Source organism: Pinus tabuliformis, chromosome 4_1 (assembly GCF_031772625.1).
Source record: "Pinus tabuliformis cultivar Carrire ecotype Pingquan chromosome 4_1, CPIR1, whole genome shotgun sequence".
Classification (NCBI taxonomy): domain Eukaryota; kingdom Viridiplantae; phylum Streptophyta; class Pinopsida; order Pinales; family Pinaceae; genus Pinus; species Pinus tabuliformis.
In genome coordinates, this window is record NC_142303.1 from 989368560 (window position 1) to 989389052 (window position 20493).

General features: G+C 35.2%; 1 protein-coding gene across 1 annotated transcript; it reads left to right on the forward strand.

Moving 5' to 3' along the window:
* The first annotated feature begins 18370 nt into the window (after positions 1-18370).
* LOC149179460 (xyloglucan endotransglucosylase protein 6-like) lies at positions 18371-20160 on the forward strand. The gene is made up of 4 exons (XM_089420669.1): positions 18371-18615; positions 18700-18800; positions 18917-19110; positions 19216-20160. Exons 1-4 carry the CDS (start codon positions 18423-18425, stop codon positions 19586-19588), a joined length of 861 nt encoding a protein of 286 aa, XP_089276795.1. The 5' UTR covers positions 18371-18422; the 3' UTR covers positions 19589-20160.
* The last annotated feature ends 333 nt before the right edge of the window (positions 20161-20493 follow it).

The window sequence follows — 20493 nt, forward strand, 5'->3', positions numbered from 1 at the left end:
TCACAGATAATGCAGCGGCATTCAAGTCGAAGAGAATGGTTGAATTTTGCTATAAGTACAATATCAGCTTGGGGCATTCGACCGCCTACCATCCACAAGGAAATGGGTTGGCGGAATCTTCAAATAAGTCCTTGGTAAATATCATTAAGAAATTGCTGGAAATCAATAAAAAGGGCTGGCACAAGAAATTAGTGAATGCACTGTGGGCTGATAGGGTAAGTCAGAAAAAGTCTATTGGCATGTCTCCTTTCGAGTTGGTGTACGGGACAGACACGGTTTTTCCTACTTCGCTTGCTATTCCGGTAGTCAAATTGCTTCAAGAAGCTGGTAGTGAGGAAGATCCCATGCAGAGGAGGATTAATCAGATGATTCATTTACAGCAGACACGGGAGGAAGTATTTCAAAATACTTTCAAGTTGCAGGAGTGCATAAAGAAGATTTATGATAGGAAGGCAAAATCAGATAAGTTTCAGCTGGATGAGGTAGTTTTGAAGTGGGATGCCCGGAATGAAGATAAAGGAAAGCACGGCAAATTTGAAAATTTATGGAAGGGTCCTTATAAGATTGCAGCATATCGTGGTCAAAACGCTTTTCTTCTCAAGGAAATGAATGGAGATGATTGTCCTGGAGGGCCGATCAATGGTCGGCTGCTAAAGCGATACCACTTCTGAGTATTTTCTGCTCATTTCATCATCATTGTATATATCGTTTTACTTCTGTTCTATTGCATGTGTGTACTGATCTCTCATCTTCAGTCTGGGGCCCGCAGCGAAGGCTATAATTCTGGAGATGAAGGTTAGTTGGTTTGAAATTTTTCGAGTCAGTTTTATCAGTCCTTTCAGTTTTAAAATCGAGTCAGTTTAGTCAGAATTGTATTCAGTTTTCAGTCAAATCTGCAGTCAATAAATGTGTCAAAGTTTTGTGTTAACTGTTGAAATAATGACTCCATCGCCCAATGGATGAAAGCACTGGTCTGCTCTCCCAGAGATCTGTCGTTCTTGGCATCTCCAAGGAGCCACCATCCCCATTGGAGCCAATGTTAGAGTCGGTCCTTACAGCCCTCCGTCAGAGATCTTTTCGCTTTTGCATATCATTTTTAGGTGTCTCGCTCGTTCCACTTCGTTGCATTTCGTTAGGGGCATGCCATTGACTGACGAGGGGGTCTGGTTGTCTTGTGTTTCCTCATGCTTGTCCCTGCAGGGTTAGTCAAAAATTTCTCAAAAATCACCAAAGTATATGATCATTGCATTCATCGTCATAAAAGATTAGTTTCGTTAAAAAGTATTTAGTCCTAGAGTCTAGGGTTTTCAGTCCTTTGCATACACATAATAAAAGCCCGCAGGCCATGAGGTTGGTTTCAAAAGATTCTCATTTAATATTTTTCTCAGAAAGCATTTAAAAACATTTTTAGTCCAAAACTCTGTTTTGGAACTAAAAATTGTTATTGTAAATAATTGTATTTGTTTTATCTCAAAAAAGTTTCAGAGCAAGCCTCTGATCTTTTCCAAAGCCAAAATGCCAGATCCCTACAAAAATCAACAAAGTATTATCAGTGCAAAACTCAGAAAAAGCAAGAGAAAGTCAAAGAGCAGTATTGTATTAAAATATCAAATGTCAAAGTGCTGAAACATTATAAAGTGGGTTATTAAACAAATTTAAATCAAATCTGATTTGATGAGATATTTTCTTCACATACAAAAGGGGCAAACAAGTTCATTTGTTCAAAAATCCCAAGGCAAAAATCGTGTTTGAGCTCTTGAAGGCCGAAGCCATTTTTTCATACCCGTGGACATCGTTTGGAGGCGTGCGCTACCCGCGCTACGCACATAGTGCGCACTACGCACTGGGCCTCACCAGCCAGTGTAAAAAAACCACAGGCGCTACGCATTGGGTTCGTGCACTACGCACACAGTTACAACACCAAGAAATTTTTGCTAATGCGACCAGATCTTGCCAAATCGACTCCAAAGCTTGCAAGTAGGTTTTCGATGGCTGCTCAGTCAATTTTAAAATGTTTGTAGTGTGTTTAAGGTGGGAAATTTGATGTGTTGGGTGTAGAAAAGTGAAACCCTATGCTCATACCAAAATCATTCCTTAGGGTTTTTAAAGACATGTGGGTGGCTTTGTGAAGATTTTCCCATTCTCCATTGGTGAAATACAGTCCCATACTCATTTGTCAAGTTTTAGCCAACATTGCAAAGGGTGCACATTACACTTTTGTTCATTTGTCAAAATTTTCCTTGTGATCAAAACAGTGACTGTTTTATGCCAATCCACTGAAACAGAGTTATTACCATTGTGGCTTGTTTCCTATGATGCTTTGGTAAACATATTTGGGTTTTGAGTATGCATTGAAATTTTGATTTCACCACACCTATATCAACATACATATTGCAGACATCTTGTTTTCAAAGCCATGTCAGACACAGATTCAGTTTATGAGCAGGAGTATAACAGTGATTCCACAACAGAGGGTAATGTGCCACAGAGGCCTCGCAGAGGTGGCAAAGGTGGTAAGCATCTCAGGGAAGAGCCTACTTCTTTGGTTCAATTGCAGGCTTGCTCGCTTGCAATGGATTGTTTTCGTCATCAGTCATGCTATCACTATTGTGAGTTAATTTCACAAGTCTAGCATCATCGTGAACTAGCTCGTTTGTTTGTTCTACATTTACATGATGGCCATGTAAACCTCGCCGGAGTTGATTTCATTTTGTCACTAGAGACTATTGCAGAGGCCACTGGGATACCAAATATTGGAGAGAAATGGAATAAGCGTCAGCAGTTAGAGAAATCCTACTATGAGCCGTACATCAAACCTAGGTATATGAGGCACCTGAGCAGGGTTTTTCCTTTCCAATACCTGAGTGATGAGTTTGCACCTTTGATGAAACTCATCATTCGGTATTTCAGTTGTGAGGGCAGATTCTCACGTCTTTATGCGTACCATGTCCGTTTGTTGATGCATTTTACAAGGGTACGTATGATGAACATTCCATACTTCATGTATCGCAACATAGAGAGGATGGTGTTTTTTGTACAAAAGAAGACCCCAGCACAGCAGCATAGAAGTATTTATCATTATGCGCTGATCAAGATCGTAGTGGTTCATCAGTTGGCACAGCAGGGCATTACTTGGGAGGATTTTATTTCTCGTGACTTTTTCACAGTGCCACAGCCACCTCCAGAGATAGTTCATGATGAGGGAGAGCCTTCACATCAGTTTGACATTCCTGAGACCGAGCATGTCAATGCTCCAGTGTATGTGACATATCAGCGAGGCCACAGGGCCTTATTTGCAGCTACACGACGAGTATTATCTCCACATGGTGTGGAAGGGGTCTCGCCTTCTTCTTCAGTACAGGTACAGGTTCAGGACAGGGGCAAGAGGTCAATATATGAGGAGGGCCATTCAAGAGGTCATGATGTTGATGTTACATTGAGTGATGTGGATAGGAGCCCTCCTAGCTCGAAACTGAAAGAGATCATCCAAGAGCAGAAGGCCGAGATTGACAGCTTGAATGAGAAGTTACTAAAGGTGGAATGTCTGATCAAATATTTGGAGCAGCGCAATAAGCAGCTAGAGGATCAGCATACACTTATAGAGCTGCGACAAATCCGTGAAGACCGAAGGTTGGCCCGAAAAAGACCTAGCGATTTGACACCTGTTGAGCGGCAATTTTGGCTTGAGAAAGTCAATCGACATCTAGAGTTGTTGGCGAAGGCCAATAGAGAAAAAGACATGCTCCATCACATGAAACATCATTATTGGGCTCGCATGCATGTCAGCAAAGCAAAAATGAAGATTTTGAAAAGGAGGTTGAGCAAAGCACTAAAACGGCGAAAGAGGCTAGATCCACTTCGAGTTTTGGCCGAGGCTTCGCTGGCTGGGCATGACACATGATGGAGGGTCTTCGCTCCGAATTTGAGCAAATTCGGAGAAATTTTTGTCATTTTGAAATTTTTGGTCCCAAAAACAGTTTTTTCAGCTATATGAGTAGCGCATCGACACGCTCGCTTTTGATTGGGACACTTGCTGGAGGAAAACTTTGTATTTTTGGGTTTGTCATGGTAATTTATGCATGCTCAGTTATTGCCGAAGCATTTCATCAAGTTCTGGATGATCAAAAGGCCTAAAAACACCATGAAAACCACCTTGCTGCCACCTTTTGCAACAGTAGGAAGTACTTATGGGAGAATGCAATTTTGAGGGGGCAAATGAGCTCCAAATTGGGAAATTCCACTTGGGCTGGATAGTAGACATCCAAAGCTTTCCAACCAGCTATTGTGAGCTTGATTTCGATGTCAGGAAGTGCCCCAAAAACAGGCTGAAAGGTGCGCTATGCATAGAGATCAGGGCACTACGCATAGAGGTTTTTGGTCAAATTTTCATCCTCCAGCTCAGGAATTCGGCCAGTTTTCACCAGTTTCACTTCTTGATGTGATTTTTGACCCAACATGATGTAATTTGATGTGTATGAGGTAACTTGGCACTTATTTACCTTATTCTAGATGATTCATTCACAAAATAGCAAAAAATTAATGTAATGAATCAGTTTCCTTCTTTTTAGAGGTAGGTTGTTTTGGTCACCTAGATTCTTGCTCCATGTTTAGAATTTGTTCAAACTACTCCTAGAAGGAGGAGCTCGACCCCTAGAGGTTAGGGAATGGGTTGGCTTGATCTATATATGTAAATTTTCAGTCAGTAGCAAGGGTTGGACTCTTGGGAAGATTTTGGCACACTATTGTACATATTTTTCATATTTTGGCTAAGAAAAGATCAGAGGTTTTGCAGCAACTGTTGGGATTCTTGTGGCTTTCAGTTCTTGATGGTGTTATCTCTCAGTTATTGTAAGTATATTCATGTTTAAATGTATACCATTCCCTTCTTATGCTTCTGAAACTAAATGAATGAATAAATGAGGTTGAATTCATTGTTTACAGTGCTCTTCCTTTAAATTGTTTAGTTTTACATGTTTTCGCCAGTTTGGAGAGGATCCATGTTCTCCTTTGCCCTCTTCAGCTCCTTGTCGTTCTGATCCATCCATACACCTGATTAAAAGCATCAAGACTACTGCCTACCTCGCCCCAACTCGAATTCTGCAAAGATCTAACCTTAATCCCCGGACCCAAAATTGGTTTTCCCATTTCTCCAACAAAAAACTCAAAAATCTAAATCAAACTTTCCTATCTCTTTACTAACCTAAAATCAGTATTAATTTTGAGTCATCTCAACCCCTTTGAAGACATTTTGTCGAGATAGACCCGGAGAGAGCCCTCTCCTGTCCTCGTAGGGCTAGCTACGAGGTTGAGCTTGGTTTGATGTGGCCTTGAGTTTTTCCTTCCTCAGCCTGAGGCAGATTTGAGAGCTAACATCTCCTACCTACTCTGATTACGATGTCTATAGTCATGACAGGAATAAGTATCCCTTAATCTTTGTTTAATTGCATTCAATGAGATGATTGTTTTGATAGAACATGCCACGCCATTCACATTATGATGATCATAAACTTCTTTTATGTTGTGTAAAATTCTTTTATGTTGATTATTACACTTGTGCTTAGATGCGGGGGAGCAGGATAGAGGCAATTACGATATTTTTTTCATTTGCAAGATTTTTTCATTCAGCGGGAATATTACAATTGAGAACTTTGTAGCAAGGGAATATTACAAAGGATAATATTACCATTTTCGAGCACAAGGGAGTTGTTGGAGACTCGAGAGCAGGGGCACTGGGGAGTTGTTGGAGAGAAGGGGCACTAGGGAGTTGTTTTGTCTTTCCATTCACCTGTTGGGTTGAATATGGAATGGAGTTAACATATCGGGGGTAGATTAGGGAAAGGAATAGTCCCTTCCGCGTGAAAACAACATTTGGAATGTTCAAAATCTATAGTTCGGACAATTAATGCAGAACAGGGCATGGGAGGGTGGCGGAGGGTGTGGTCAGGGGAGGAGGGTGGGGCCGATTGAGTGACATGAAGAGGAGAGTAAGAAGAGCTCGTCGGCGCTAAGGGAAGTGTCACCTCAACTCCGTTCCTTCTCTATAATAACCCATTCCTATTTTTAATATTACTTAATTGAAACATATTTTATAATCAAATTAAAATTAAAATCATTTATAATATAACAATATACAAAATTTATATTCATTTTATAAGCACAACAATGAAAAATAAAAATAATATATAATATTTAAATAGGAATAAAATATCAAATCTCATCGTATTATTAATAATAGATAAAAATAAAAATAAAAATCTTCAATAAAAATAATAGTTCGCATCCTCTGGAATCATTAAAAGAAATTTAATTGACTCTTCACTTTTAAATCTTCACATTCAATGGAATCCCACGGATTTGCTGTAAAGTTCATAATTTCGTCCTGTTCCACTCCCATAATATTCAATAATAAATTATTGAAATAATCGACCTTTCCATTTCCTAAGATGGGTACAAGTCCATTAGGACATCGTAAAAGTCAAATTGTCATTTGATTGTCTGGCTACCACTAATAGAGCGCACCAACGCACAGGCCACCACATTGATGATGTCAGTAGTGAACATGAGTGAAATTTTAATAAAAATAGCTGGTAACAGGATAGGAATTTCAAATCTGATATAGTAAATTTGACCATTTCATCTTAATCGTTTTAATCATTTAAACACAGCATGTTGACGGACAAGAAAATATTTTGACTATATTTGACAGCAAATTGCCTGTGACTTTTATATCGGGCTTGTAACAATACAATATTGTTTGAAAAAAATTAATTTTCAAATATATATATTATTGCTTAAGATTAGATGGCTAGATTTGTGTAATTAAACCTCCACTCTATACTTAACCTTGGACCCACCACCACGACTATATTTAATTTATATAGTCATTTGAAATTGAGATTGGAAGTACCATAAAAGTTGCCTTACATTTAAATTGAGAGGCCTGAATAAATTGAGATGCCTGAATGGTTGAACGTTCAACTAGCTAATTGAATTGGCATTTATATTAGTGGCTCCCCCGTCTGCATAACAGGCCAGCCCTGTAGTGCACGCAAGCAACAAGCCCATGAATGTTCTTGTGATCTATCAAGTGAGTAGACAGGCCAGCCCTGTAGTGCACGCAAGCAACAAGCCCATGAATGTTCTTGTGATCTATCAAGTGAGTAGACATATAAAACAATACATTTATTTCTTCGTTCAATTTATGTACCCTTCTGCTGCAAACTAGTTACAGCTTGACAGAAGGCGTCACGTAGTGTACTCATACACCAATGCCAAATCCCACCAGCCACATCACTCTAATGTTATTTCATGAATCTGCTCTACTTTGTCAGTGTGCTTCCAGCAGAGAAGGACCTGGAGGTTTTATGATAAATTTCAGTGGTTTGAGGTTAAATGAAATAGAAAAACTATTGCTATTGAAAATTTCATCCGGGCATTGGATTAAGTTTAAAGAATTTTAACTAAAATCATTTTATACATATTAAAAAAAATTAATAGAAAGATTTTAAGTATGGGGGTTTACGTAGTGCATTATATTAGATATCATTTTGGGATTCAACTGCGTTAAGTAAGTCATTCACGTATGACCATTTCCATGAGAGGGATATCATTTTGGGATTCAACTGCGTTAAGTAAGTCATTCACGTATGACCATTTCCATGAGAGGTAGTCGTATCTGACTAATTTCTCATGATTTTTGAATAGTTCACTTAGCACTCATTGCATCGGGTGATGCTCACAAGGGTGAAGAAGTGGGATTGAAACTATTCAAATGGTCATACGTGAATGACTTACTTAACGCAGTTGAATCCCAAAATGATATCTAATATAATGCACTGCGTAAACCCCATACTTAAATTCAAAAAGAGTCAAGGGATCTCTTCTTGAATGGTTCATGAGGCACAATACTTGCTAAGGTTTTGCAAATGGGGTAGCAAGCTAAGTGGGCTTGATTGTGGGGAAAACTCCACAGTTAAGCGCGCTTGAGCCAGAGGAGTTCTGGGATGGGTGACCTCCTGGGAAGTCCTGGTTACCGGGTGCAAGCCCTAGAAGTGATGATTGATGCTATGTGATTCATTTCACTAGTTTCAATCCCACTTCTTCACCCCTGTGAGCATCACCCAATGCAATGAGTGCTAAGTGAACTATTCAAAAAGAGTCAAGGGATCTCTTCTTGAATGGTTCATGAGGCACAATACTTGCTAAGGTTTTGCAAATGGGGTAGCAATCTAAGTGGGCTTGATTGTGTGGAAAACTCCACAGTTAAGCGCGCTTGAGCCAGAGGAGTTCTGGGATGGGTGACCTCCTGGGAAGTCCTGGTTACCGGGTGCAAGCCCCGGAAGTGATGATTGATGCTATGTGATTCATTTCACTAGTTTCAATCCCACTTCTTCACCCAAAATGATATCTAATAGAAAGATTATTAAATTTAATAAATAATATTTTATATGTGTTAAGTATTGGGATTTTCGCATTGTATTATATTAGATATTATTTTTTGGGATTTAACTGCATTAAGTAAGTCATTTATTTATGACCAATTGTGAGAAATTAGTCAGAAATGGTCATAAATGAATAACTTACTTAACTCAATTGAATTCCAAAAATGATATCTAATTTTATATGTGTTTTATGATGTGCATATTAATATATAAATTTAAGGAATTTAAATTAAAATAAAGAGAAAAAGATTATAAGATTAGATTTCTTAAAAGAGTTAAAATAGGTATTTCTTTGGATCTATGGTATTAGAGTAACAAAGATTAAAAATGATTGTTAGATCAGATTTCTGAATTAAAACAAGTATTTCTTTGGATCCATGGTATTAGTCACTCATGATTGTAGTAGCCTATTGTATTGTGCTTATACATTGGATATAAAATTTAAAATTTCTAGTATTGTACCTATGTATTGGATATATAAATTCTTCAAAATACTTAAAGAGATTTCAATATAATATAATTGTATATATTATGAAAAAGCATGAAAAAAATAAAAAAATTATATGACTAGTCTATTTTAAAAAAACAATTATGTTTTTAGCCCAAAATATTAATGACACATAATTTTGGTAATCCATAATTTTGTGCCAATACATCACATATAATAAATTATTTAAAAGACTTGAAATATTTCAATATAATATATTTGTATATATTATGAAATACCGTGATAAAAGGGAAAGAAAGTTATTTGAATAATGCTCTAAAGAATATTTTTAATTTAATTAAATGAAATAAAAGAAAAAATTAACAATTTTCTCAATATAATTTTATATTAAATGCAACACATATTTAATATAACATAATCTTTTATATTATAAAGTTATAACTCTTTACAAAAAAAAGCATGAATAATAAGTAGCCCACACACCAATTACGTCGTTTCGTGAAGATTTTTTTTATGTGAACATTGTGTGTATATTTATGGCTCACTCGGTTTGCTGACCAAATAAAACTAGCATTACAACTTAGCGTACGTTCTGTTTTTAAAAATCTCTTTGTTTATGTTTTGTTTATATTTTTAAATTTAAAAATTTTATTGTTATTATTTATGTATTTTTACGAAATTTGTTAAATTGTTAATTAAAAAAATGCATCCTAAAAATTACCACCGGGAATATAACTTTCTGAGTGCCCCCGAAATATCAAACACAACCACTCAGTGTAGGTGGTCTGGCACTCTGCTCTGCGTACTGAACAGTCAAAGCCGCTGCGAAAGCACGTCAAACTTCCAAAATTAGTTGCGTGCCCACTCTCACCTGTCAATCACACTTGTGTGGAATCTGAACCGGAATCTCGCAGCAATATTTAAAATATGAAGGTCCAGACTATTAATTTACACACGACAGAAATGCACTGAAATTTCACGTGGTTTGTGTACAGACATTAATCGATTGTGCAGTTTCTCTTACATAAGTAGGAGTAAAGTCAAACTCATTTAATTAATCTATCAATATCCATCTATCTTCGATGGTGAAAAATCTGCAGAAGGTTCTTCCTGGTGCAATCCAATATTTTCTGTACAATCCAATGTAAGTAGATGGGTATGTGTAATGTAATATAATATAATGTAGATAGGTACCTATAATGTAATATATGATATGGGTAGGTGTAATTATAGTATAAAATAAATGTGTAAGTGTAAGGTAAGTAATTTAATTTTTTTAAATATTAGAAAAAATCAAAAAATAAAATGTCCATATGTTTTAATTAATATTTATTAATTTTAATAATTTATATGAAAATTTAATAATTAAAAATATATACATTATTAAAAGTTAAAGACAGACATAAGCTGACAAATACAAGAATGTAAATTAACTGTTGAGATGAAAATATCAAGATTTGAAAAGCGTAAAAACTCCAAAAAGTAATACTACCTCCGTTAGCCTTTTAAGAAAGAGATACATTACCTGAAGACTAAAAGCTGTTTTTACTTTTTGCCTTCAAATTGCAAGTGGCGAATTGAATTGGCGTATTAAGTGGACAATTGAATTGAATTGAATTGGCGTATTAAGTGGAGAGTGGAATTCAATTGGATTGGCGTTTATAATACGGCCCCCTCGTCCGTGTAAACCAGTCTGGCGATGCAGAGAGCGTCAGGGCCTGGAATTCAGTCGTGAATCGTGACTGTCTATTTTTATTAAGGGGCGCTCTGCTGGAATGTGGATGGAGTGAGCGTATTTATATAACAATACATTTAGTCCTATGTCCGATCTATGTACCATTCTTCTGGTACAAGGCATCACGCACTCTCATGCATCAGTCCCAGACAGGCGTTGTCTACCCATGCCACGAGCATTTCGTCTGGACGATGAAATTTTCTGGCAACTTCTTTTTCCAAGAAATCTAATCTTCTGAGTGAATCATTTTATGTGAAAATACATTTAGCACTATCTAAAATCTCTGGGCACCCAAGCTGTGAAAAATTTTAAACCCCGTTCTTTTTTAAATTCTGCCTAAATCGGTGGGTAAATGTTTTACATTGACAGGCTTTTACAGTTTCCGTTGTTTATAAAATTTTGCCCAAGTCGGTGGGTAAAAGTTTTACGTTAACAGGCTTTTACAGTTTCGATTTATTAAGAATATTTTAATAAATTGCATATAAGACAAAAATCAAATTACTATTATTTTAAATCTAATTTTTCTTAACGCTTCAAATTAAATTTATTGTTATTGATGTTTTGATCCACTCATTGTCTAATTAAATATATTTTTGTGTAATATATAGGGATTAAGAGGGATTAATTTGAACTGGTAGAGAGTAATTTTAAGTTTAGGTTTTTTTAACAGTTTTTTCTAATTAATTTGATTAATAAATATAAATTTAAATGTATTATTTTTTATAATGTTAAATTTATTTATAATTTAAATATAAAATTTAGTTAACAAAAAATTACAATCTAGTGTAAATTTAAATCACTAAATTTTAATTAAGATAATTAGATCTTATTTAAAAAATGCAACCAATATGTTCACTGTTTTCTGATACAATTATTTTGTGATTTTTCTACTGGGTTGAAACCTAACACTTTTAATTCACTAAAAAATTCACCGTTTTAGGATACAATCATCTTGTGATTTTTCTACTTTGTTAAAAACTAACACTTTTAATTCAGGAAAAAAGAAAAGTAAATCTTAAAATAATTTTAAAAAATGCTATCAACAGTTTTACAATGTTCATTATTTTCTGATGTAATGGTTTTGTGATTTTTTTAGTAGTGGTTAAAAATTTGCATTTTTAAATTTGAAAAGACAATCTTAGCTATTAAGATAATATTTATCATTATCATGTCATCAATAGATATTTAAATTTAAATAAATAAAATAACAACTATTTTACCCAATTCCCTGAAATAACATAATTAACATATTTAAAATATAAAATTTATTGTGATTATAAAAATGGTTAAAAATAAACCTCTATTCTTCAATTAAACACAAATGATATTTAAATAAATAAACAAACACATAAATTTATATATTAATATATTTTTGTTTATTAAAAAGTATAATACAATTTATACTTAATATTTTTTATTATTTAATTTTAATTTAATTTAAAATTTCCTACTTAACCTTGTTATGAGTATTGTTAGTACGGCCTGTAGTATGCCGTAAAACTGCTTCTGCTTGGCTAAGAGCTCGTCTTCCTCGGACGTAAGGAAACAGGTTAACGGGCCAAGACCCAGAGGCATCTGGCAGGAGTGAAAGCCTGCTCCCTTACGGACCACCAGCAGGTTATTACAGGTGGCGTGGTTTTCCTTGATAACGGTGATGAGTCAAATCGACATTCGCGGATAGCAGCCAGAGATGGTTGTCCTCACTGTTGGTTTGACACCTGAGTTTGATAGGTTTTGCCACCTTCGGAAAAAAAAAAAAGAGTATTGTTAGCCACTGTATACGGGAGGGAGGAAATGTAGTAAAATGGTGGGCAACAGAGCTATAGTATCTCTTTAGTGGCCGTTCACGAAATAGATTCACAGTTCCATAAGAATAAAAGGCGGTTTTACTTTTTAAGTTCATTGATGTCTATAATACTATCCCCTCGTTCGTGTTACTAAGCAACGAACTTGGCGGTGCAGACAGTTAGTGGTGCAGGCAGCTTCAAGCCCTTGAATGTACTACTGAAGCACGATTGTGTATGCATTTTTTTGGGTTAAGTGTATTTATATAACAATATTATAATATAAATTAAAGAAATGTAGTTTTTCATTGTATTTGCTTTACAAGGATCACGATATATCTCATAAAAGTTGGGATACACTTAAATAATGGTATGTGAAAAAAAATTAAAATGGAGGTAAATTAAATATTAATGATTTATTTTCTAAAAAAAATGATAAGTTTGGTTTTATTTGTGAAAAGATTTTCAGTATTGATTTGTTCACAGTTAAATTCAATAGAATGTTAGATTAACATCACACATTTATCATTGTTTTTAGGCTAAAGAAAAAGCCATATATTTTATAAATTGATAGGTATCTTTTTGGAAGAGGAAGAAAGAAGGAAGAATCTCGGTTGTAAATTTCAAAGTTCATATTTGAGGGAAACACCCACTCAAAGTAAATCCACCAACCACACATCAAATCATGACCAAGGATAAATACAATTTTGAAGAGTAATGGTGGATGCTTCTATTATAGTAAGTTTCTAGATTTTGATAAAGATTGTAGGAAAAAGAAGTTTGGTGAATCCAAACATAGAAGACATTCTATTCATATTTGTTAATAAAGAAGAAACAATGAGTGAATGCCAATTATCAGTAGAAAATGATTATGTTAATACATGGTTTATTGATTTTGGTGCTTCAATTCATATGACATGAAATAGAGACTCGTTTGAAACATATCATGAAAATAATAATGGTGCTCATGTATATTTAGGAGATGATAGAGCCCATGAAATTAAGGATTATGGAGTTGTATGAATCAATAAAAAATTAATCTCAGTGTCCAACATTGTAAATCAAGATCTAAAAGTTGAATTCTTTAAGTCATAGGGGAGGGTATCACTACAAAATCATAGCAAGATGAGTAAGAGTTGGAGGACTATACAAGCTTGATGTTATTAAGAATAATCATCAAGCAATTTCATCTGCAATCCTGTCAACTGAGGAATTTTGGCATCAATGGTTTTACTGTAATTCTTTAAGTCATATGGGACGGTATCACTACACAATCATGCAAGATGAGTAAGAGTTGGAGTATTATACAAGCTTGATGTTACTAAGAATAACCATCAAGCAATTTCATCTACAATCTTGTCAACTGAGGATTTTTGGCGTCAATGGTTTTACTGTTAACATTATTGAACCATTAGAGAATAATGTTAAGCTCAACAATGATGAGGGAACAAAAAAAGTGAATGGTACTTTGTCTTGAGATTTGGTGGGAAGCCTAAGTTATTTAATTACAAAGAAGCTATAAGATATTGCATATTCAATGACCATACTCAATTAGTTCATGGATAAGCCACATGATAGTAATTGGAAAGTAGCCAAGAGAGCCCTCTGATATTTGAAGGAGACTAAAATATTTGGAATTGAATTAACTAAAGATTTGAGCATCATTCAAATTATGATTACCCAGGAAATATAGATGAAGCTTAGTACAAAACATTATGCAGTGTTAGATGTAAAGAAACTTGGCTAAGGAGATTCCTTGAAGACATGGGAGAAAAGCAAGAAGGATCAACAATCATCAAATGTGATAATCAAAGCTCTATCAAACTTGGAAAACAACCTAATATATTATGCTAAATCAAAGCATATTGAAACATAACACCATTTTGTAAGAGAAAACCTATAGTCAAATCAAATTGACTTGATATATTATAATACATTTATGATAATGTGGATGACATATTTACTTAGCCTCTAAGAAAATATAAGTTTAAATTGCGTAGAGACAAGTTAGTTTTGGTAGAGAATCCATTTCTCTATTAAATGAGAGTGTTAGAAGTAATTGGAGAAATATATTGTTCCAATGCATTCTTCTAGATCATAAGTGTTCTGATACATTCTTCTAAAAGTTGTTAGATCACAAGTATGAGTTGTAAACACATTGTATCAATATCATATAATTATAATAAACCTTCCCACTACTATAAATATGGAATTTTATGTATTTAATATAGTATGAGATATAATAAATCTTTCTTAAAAATATTTGGTTAAAAAATATTGTTTCTATTTTTGTGCTTAACAATACTTTTATTCCACTATTTGACCATGTATTATTTTCTTGCAAACTTTTTATCACTGAACAAAAAGCATCACACCAGATATATATACACCAATTGATTACTCTTATGGCCACAAGCTTGTACATAAAGGTCAAGAAGAGAGTGAAAAAAAACCATTGAAATTTGGTGGTTCTTGAGCTAATACACTTCAATTTCTATTTGCTCTAATTTTAACCATTAACATGTATGGTTAGTCTCTAAATTTTAACTATTAAAAGGTATGGTTAGGTGGTGTTAAGACACTTACGACTATTAATATGTATGGTTTTAACTATTAAAACATATGGTTAGGTGTTAAGACGCTTAAGGCTATTAATATGCATGGTTTTAACTATTAAAATGTATGGTTAGGTGTTAAGACACTTAAGGCTATTAATATGTATTGTTTTAACTATTAAATAGTATGGTTAGGTGTTAAGACACTTAAGGCTATTAATATGTATGGTTGGGTGTCAAGAAATTTAAGGCTAAAAGGGTATATGCCTTTTTGAAATAAGGTTTTATTTAGATGTTTCTCATGGAACCATAACTTCATAGCTATTAACATTTGTCACTTGTAAATTGTGGGATATATTCTTCATTTATAACTTAGCAACCCATAATTTTGGTTGGAGTGTAGCATAGATCACTCCAATGAATCACCAAAAACAAAAAATATTTCAACCAAAAATACATGAATGTAAATCATTGCTAAAATTTACTTTAATGAAATAATGTGTTTATTGATACCTATCTACCTTAATTAAAAGTAGGTCTAAATATTCCAATTTTTTGTTTTTTCACTAAATTAGAGTGATACAATTCTCGTTCATATTCCAATTTTTCATTATTTAAATTATATTTTGAATTTACAAATAAATTTCTAATTTTGGAAAAGCTAAATATTCAAATTCTACAAAATTAATAATTCAATTTTACAATTCCATTATATTTTAATCAAAATTAATAAAAAATATATTGACCAAAATTCAAACAAAATTAATTAAAAATTATATGAATTCAAGTGAAATTAATTAAAAATATACATGAAATAAATTCAACAATTGTAATTATTATTATTATTTTTGACAAAAATGAGTAAATTTGTTATTAAATTTATTCAATATTGCGGAAATGCTTACATTTTGTTACAAGATACAAGATCTTCAATAATAGGAAACCAACATAGATTTTGCTACATTTTGTTCCAAGATACAAGATCTTCAATAGAGAACAAGATAGGAAACCAACATAGATTATTCTAATCATTCTACAGTTGTAGGCATGACAACATTGGCCACACAAAAAACCAATCTTACAAAATGTGGCATCTTATCCGAAGGGAAATCAAAAGAGTTGTTGGTTGTGTTGCGACATTCCTTGGAGTTCCTTTTAGATTGCAGTTCGGCAAGTTGACAATGAATGGCCTCAATCTCATCTTCTTTTTGGTTTACTTTTGCCTAGAGCTTTTTCATTTCTTTTAATAAAAGGAGGATAGTATTTGATTGTTGATAGCTTTGTTGATGAAGGTCGTCATTCTCAACTTGGAAACCGATGGGGGAGTGAGGATAGTAATTGCATTGACTTGTGCATCTCGTGGCAAGATGAATATAGCCTTTTTTCTCCATAAGGGACAAAAAGTGGATGGAGGAAAAAGGACTCAAAGACACATAACGACAAAGGGGCACATATAGAGAACCGAAAGGGCCAAGAGATAGGAGGGTCGAGTTCTAATCAAGAGGAACAAACTAGGAAGGAGAGATAGTCCCCAAGGGAGAAACCAACACAAAAGGATGACCAAGATACTCAAGGTGCAAGAAGAGCTTTAGATAGGAAGAAAGGAAGGAAGTTGCCCAACAAAGAAAATAAGCAATTTTGAACTAAGGGAAAGAATGGAATTGAAATCTAAACTGGGGGAAGTGTACCTATTAAAGACTTGTGAGCCCAGAGATGCTTGAAGCTTCTCCTTTATTGATGTCCCCAAATCAGTACCGCCTCCGACCAAGGAAAAGGATGTTGGAAGTACACAAGCTAGTGGAGAAGCCTTGAATTCAATTAAGGGGACTACAAAACCTTTGTGAAAAGCTTCAAAACTGACCTTTTGTAATTCAAAAAGAGCCATTGGCACACGAGAAGGGAAACAGTCCCAACTTCTTAGTACGTGAAAGAGGAAAATTGGGCTTGGATCGAACAGGAGAATTCCCAAGATTTTCACTTTGAATGAGCCCTGCTAGACTACAATCCCAACACCGAGCAGGAAGCTCATGAGTTTGAAGGAAATATCTTCATCTCTAGAGTTTACAAAGGCATGAAATGCCCACTAACCACTAGAGAGGCTATCTCGACTCACAAACACACACCATTGACCTGAAACTTGCTTCCTTGTAATTTTAACATCAACCATAAATACAAACTTAAGTCCAGTGAAATGAATTCCCATGCCTTAGAGATCGAATCAACCATGAAGTTCATAAAATCTACCCACCATACATCCTTTAAAGAGCTTGGTATGAGGGCAGAGGAGAAAATGAAAGAGTGTCCGACTTCATATGACGCCACATGCAAAGGATGAGTAGGTGGATGGCCTACACGCCCACAATCCGCCACCCCAACCATGGTGACAAGACCCCAACGCCAATTGATAAACAAATGCTTGCTTATATAGAAGGAGGCCGGGGGCTTAATGAGGAGAACCTAGAAACCTTCATATTGTGAAATTGCCATGGTGTATATATCCAACAATCCTAATGATGGGAGAACGACAAATTTCTTGGATGGAGCTCTGTATGGTATAACATTACATCCACACAAACCATTAACAACGTACTAGCGAGCTTCAAGGAAACACGCTTGGTTAGCGTATGCATCTGCCTTTTTGTTTTGACTTATTAAAATGTGGTAATGGGCCTTTTGAGAAAATGATTATGCTTCGAAATATTGATTATGCTTGGAAATAAGCTTCAAGAAGACACGCTTGGTTAGCGTATGCATCTGCCTTTTTGTTTCGACTTATTAAAATGTGGTAATGGGCCTTTTGAGAAAATGATTATGCTTAGAAATATTGGGAAAGAATCTTTAGTCAATTTGAATCCATGCAGTCCATTCCTGAGAAATGGTTTATCCTCTGCAAACTCGCCGTTAATATTTTATTTCTTAAATTCCATAGGATTTAAGAGAATCCCTCGCTCCCTCCCCTCTTGCCATCCCTACCATTGTTCGCCGTTAATATTTTATTTCTTAAATTCCATAAGATTTAAGAAAATCCCTCGCTCCCCCCCTCTTGCCAACCCTACCATTGTAATAGATTTTAAACAAAGTTCAAATCAAATTAATCCGAAAATACTTCAAAAAAATATAAAAAACGTGTAGTGGGCTTAACGGCATATATCAAAACTCACCGAATACCGAAGCTGCCGGGTAACGGTATGGTAAATTATGGTCAACAGAAAAACGAGGTTTGATTATTATCACTGGCATCAAGGGTGCGATGTAACGTGCAGGCAATTTTGAACAGCAGTATTGGGACCACAGAGATGGCGACAGGCATTCCCCACGGACCCGTGACAAGCCACCTGGTTCGGGATTACGTAGCCACTCAAGTTGCAATTCCTTATAAATTCTGCTCTCTTACTATTTCTGCTTCATCATCTTCCTTTGAAATTCCATACTTCTTGTTTGAAATTTCCAGCCTTGAGGATGGGATTGGTAGGTTGCCAACAACGGGGGCATATCATGCACCGCTGTCTTCTCACTAGTATTGTAATGTTGTGCACCCTGGCTGTGGGATGTCAATCTGCAGCTTTCAACGATTTCTTCTACCCTAGTTGGGCTGCTGATCATGTTATGTCTCAAGGGCAGCTGCTCAAGCTCAAGCTCGATTACACTTCAGGTATTTATTTCATTTATCTTCCCAAATTTTCTGCTTTAGCTGTTCATATAACTAATTCTTATTATTGTTGTGATGTGTATGCAGGTGCAGGGTTTGCTTCCAAGAGCTCATACATCTTTGGAAAAGTGAATGTGCAGATTAAACTCATTCCTGGGGACTCTGCTGGCACCGTTACTGCTTTCTATGTAACTACCATTCTCCATACAAAAATAGTGTACTATACTTGTTAGTGTCTGAAAGAATTGCTTGCACTGTATAATGGTTTGAAGCTGTAACGATTCAATATTACTTGGTGGTGCAGATGTCTTCCCAAGGGGATGAGCACGATGAATTTGACTTTGAATTTTTGGGGAATACTTCTGGACAGCCATACACTGTGCAGACCAATGTTTATTCAAAGGGGAGTGGCAATAGGGAGCAGCGTATGTTCTTATGGTTTGACCCCACTGCGGATTTCCATTCCTACTCCTTTCTCTGGAATCGTCAGCAAGTTGTGTGAGTATATATATATATATATATTATATTATTATGATGCCCGGTTAATCTGTTAGTTACAGTGTTTTTTGATCTTTTTATTAATTGTTTGATGGATGGAAACAGTTTCTTTGTGGATGATGTGCCGACACGGGTATTTCGGAACAATGAGAAAGTGGGAGTTCCGTATCCTCAATCTCAACCAATGGGCGTATACTCGTCAATATGGAACGCAGACGACTGGGCTACTCAAGGTGGCCGCGTAAAGACCGACTGGAACCACGCACCTTTCGTTTCAACATACAAGAATTTCAGCATTGACGCATGTGAAGCTTCCTCGAACACGAGCTGCTCTTCGTGGTGGGATGCGCCTGCTTACGCCTCGCTTGATGCAAAGCAGAGGCGGAAACTGAAGTGGGTACAAGAGGAATACATAACTTACGATTACTGCAAAGATTCAGCTAGGTTTGCCACGCGTCCAGCAGAATGTAGTGCGTAAAGTAGCCTCTCTTTATTCGCATCATGTCGCGAACATATAGATAATAATATATTTCTCAATCTATTAGATTTCATTCCTTTCAGTTTGTAGATGGTGATCACACAGAAGTAAGGTTTTGTCAGCGGTGCTGCAGAAGCAGGCTGAGTGCCATTGCGGGGTATAGAGGATTTAGAAGATAACATAGGCTTTCTGTCACTTTTCCAGAGTCACCAATTCATGGTTTTAGGTGTTTTCAAATATTTTGTCACGGCCCCTTTTTCTTCTTCTCGATATCGTGTGGCAAATGGTTGGAAAGCGAGGTCTACGCGCACTTTTTCTTCTCGTCTTGATACTGTGTGTCAAATGGTTGGAAGGCGAAATCTACGCGCACTTTTTCTTCTTCCTGATATTGTGGGTCAAATGGGTGGTTTCGCACTTTTTCTTCTTCTTGATATTGTGTGTCAAATGGTGGGTAAGTGAAATCCACTAGTGTCAGTTCATCGGGAACAACATGCCCTCCTCTCTGACGAAGCATGGTTATGAATAATGAAGTCATATTAATATTCTAAATGTGTTACATATTTTCAAATTCAGTCAGAGTATATTCATGTTGAATAATTATTTTTATATCAATAATTTTTCTTCTATAATTTTTTATCGAGTAATTAAAATTAAATTATAAAATTATTTTAATAATTTAAAAAAAAAATATTTAATTGTTAAATTACAATTTACTTAAATAATATAAATATCAAAATATATAATTAAAGGAAAAAATTAACTAATGTAACCAAAAAACAAATAGGATAATAGAATTATGAACTATATAGATTAATCGAAATGTTTATTTCCTATTTTATAGTTCACTTTCAAGGAATTAATGATGATTTATGGTTTCACATCGAGGAATTGATAACCCAAATGAA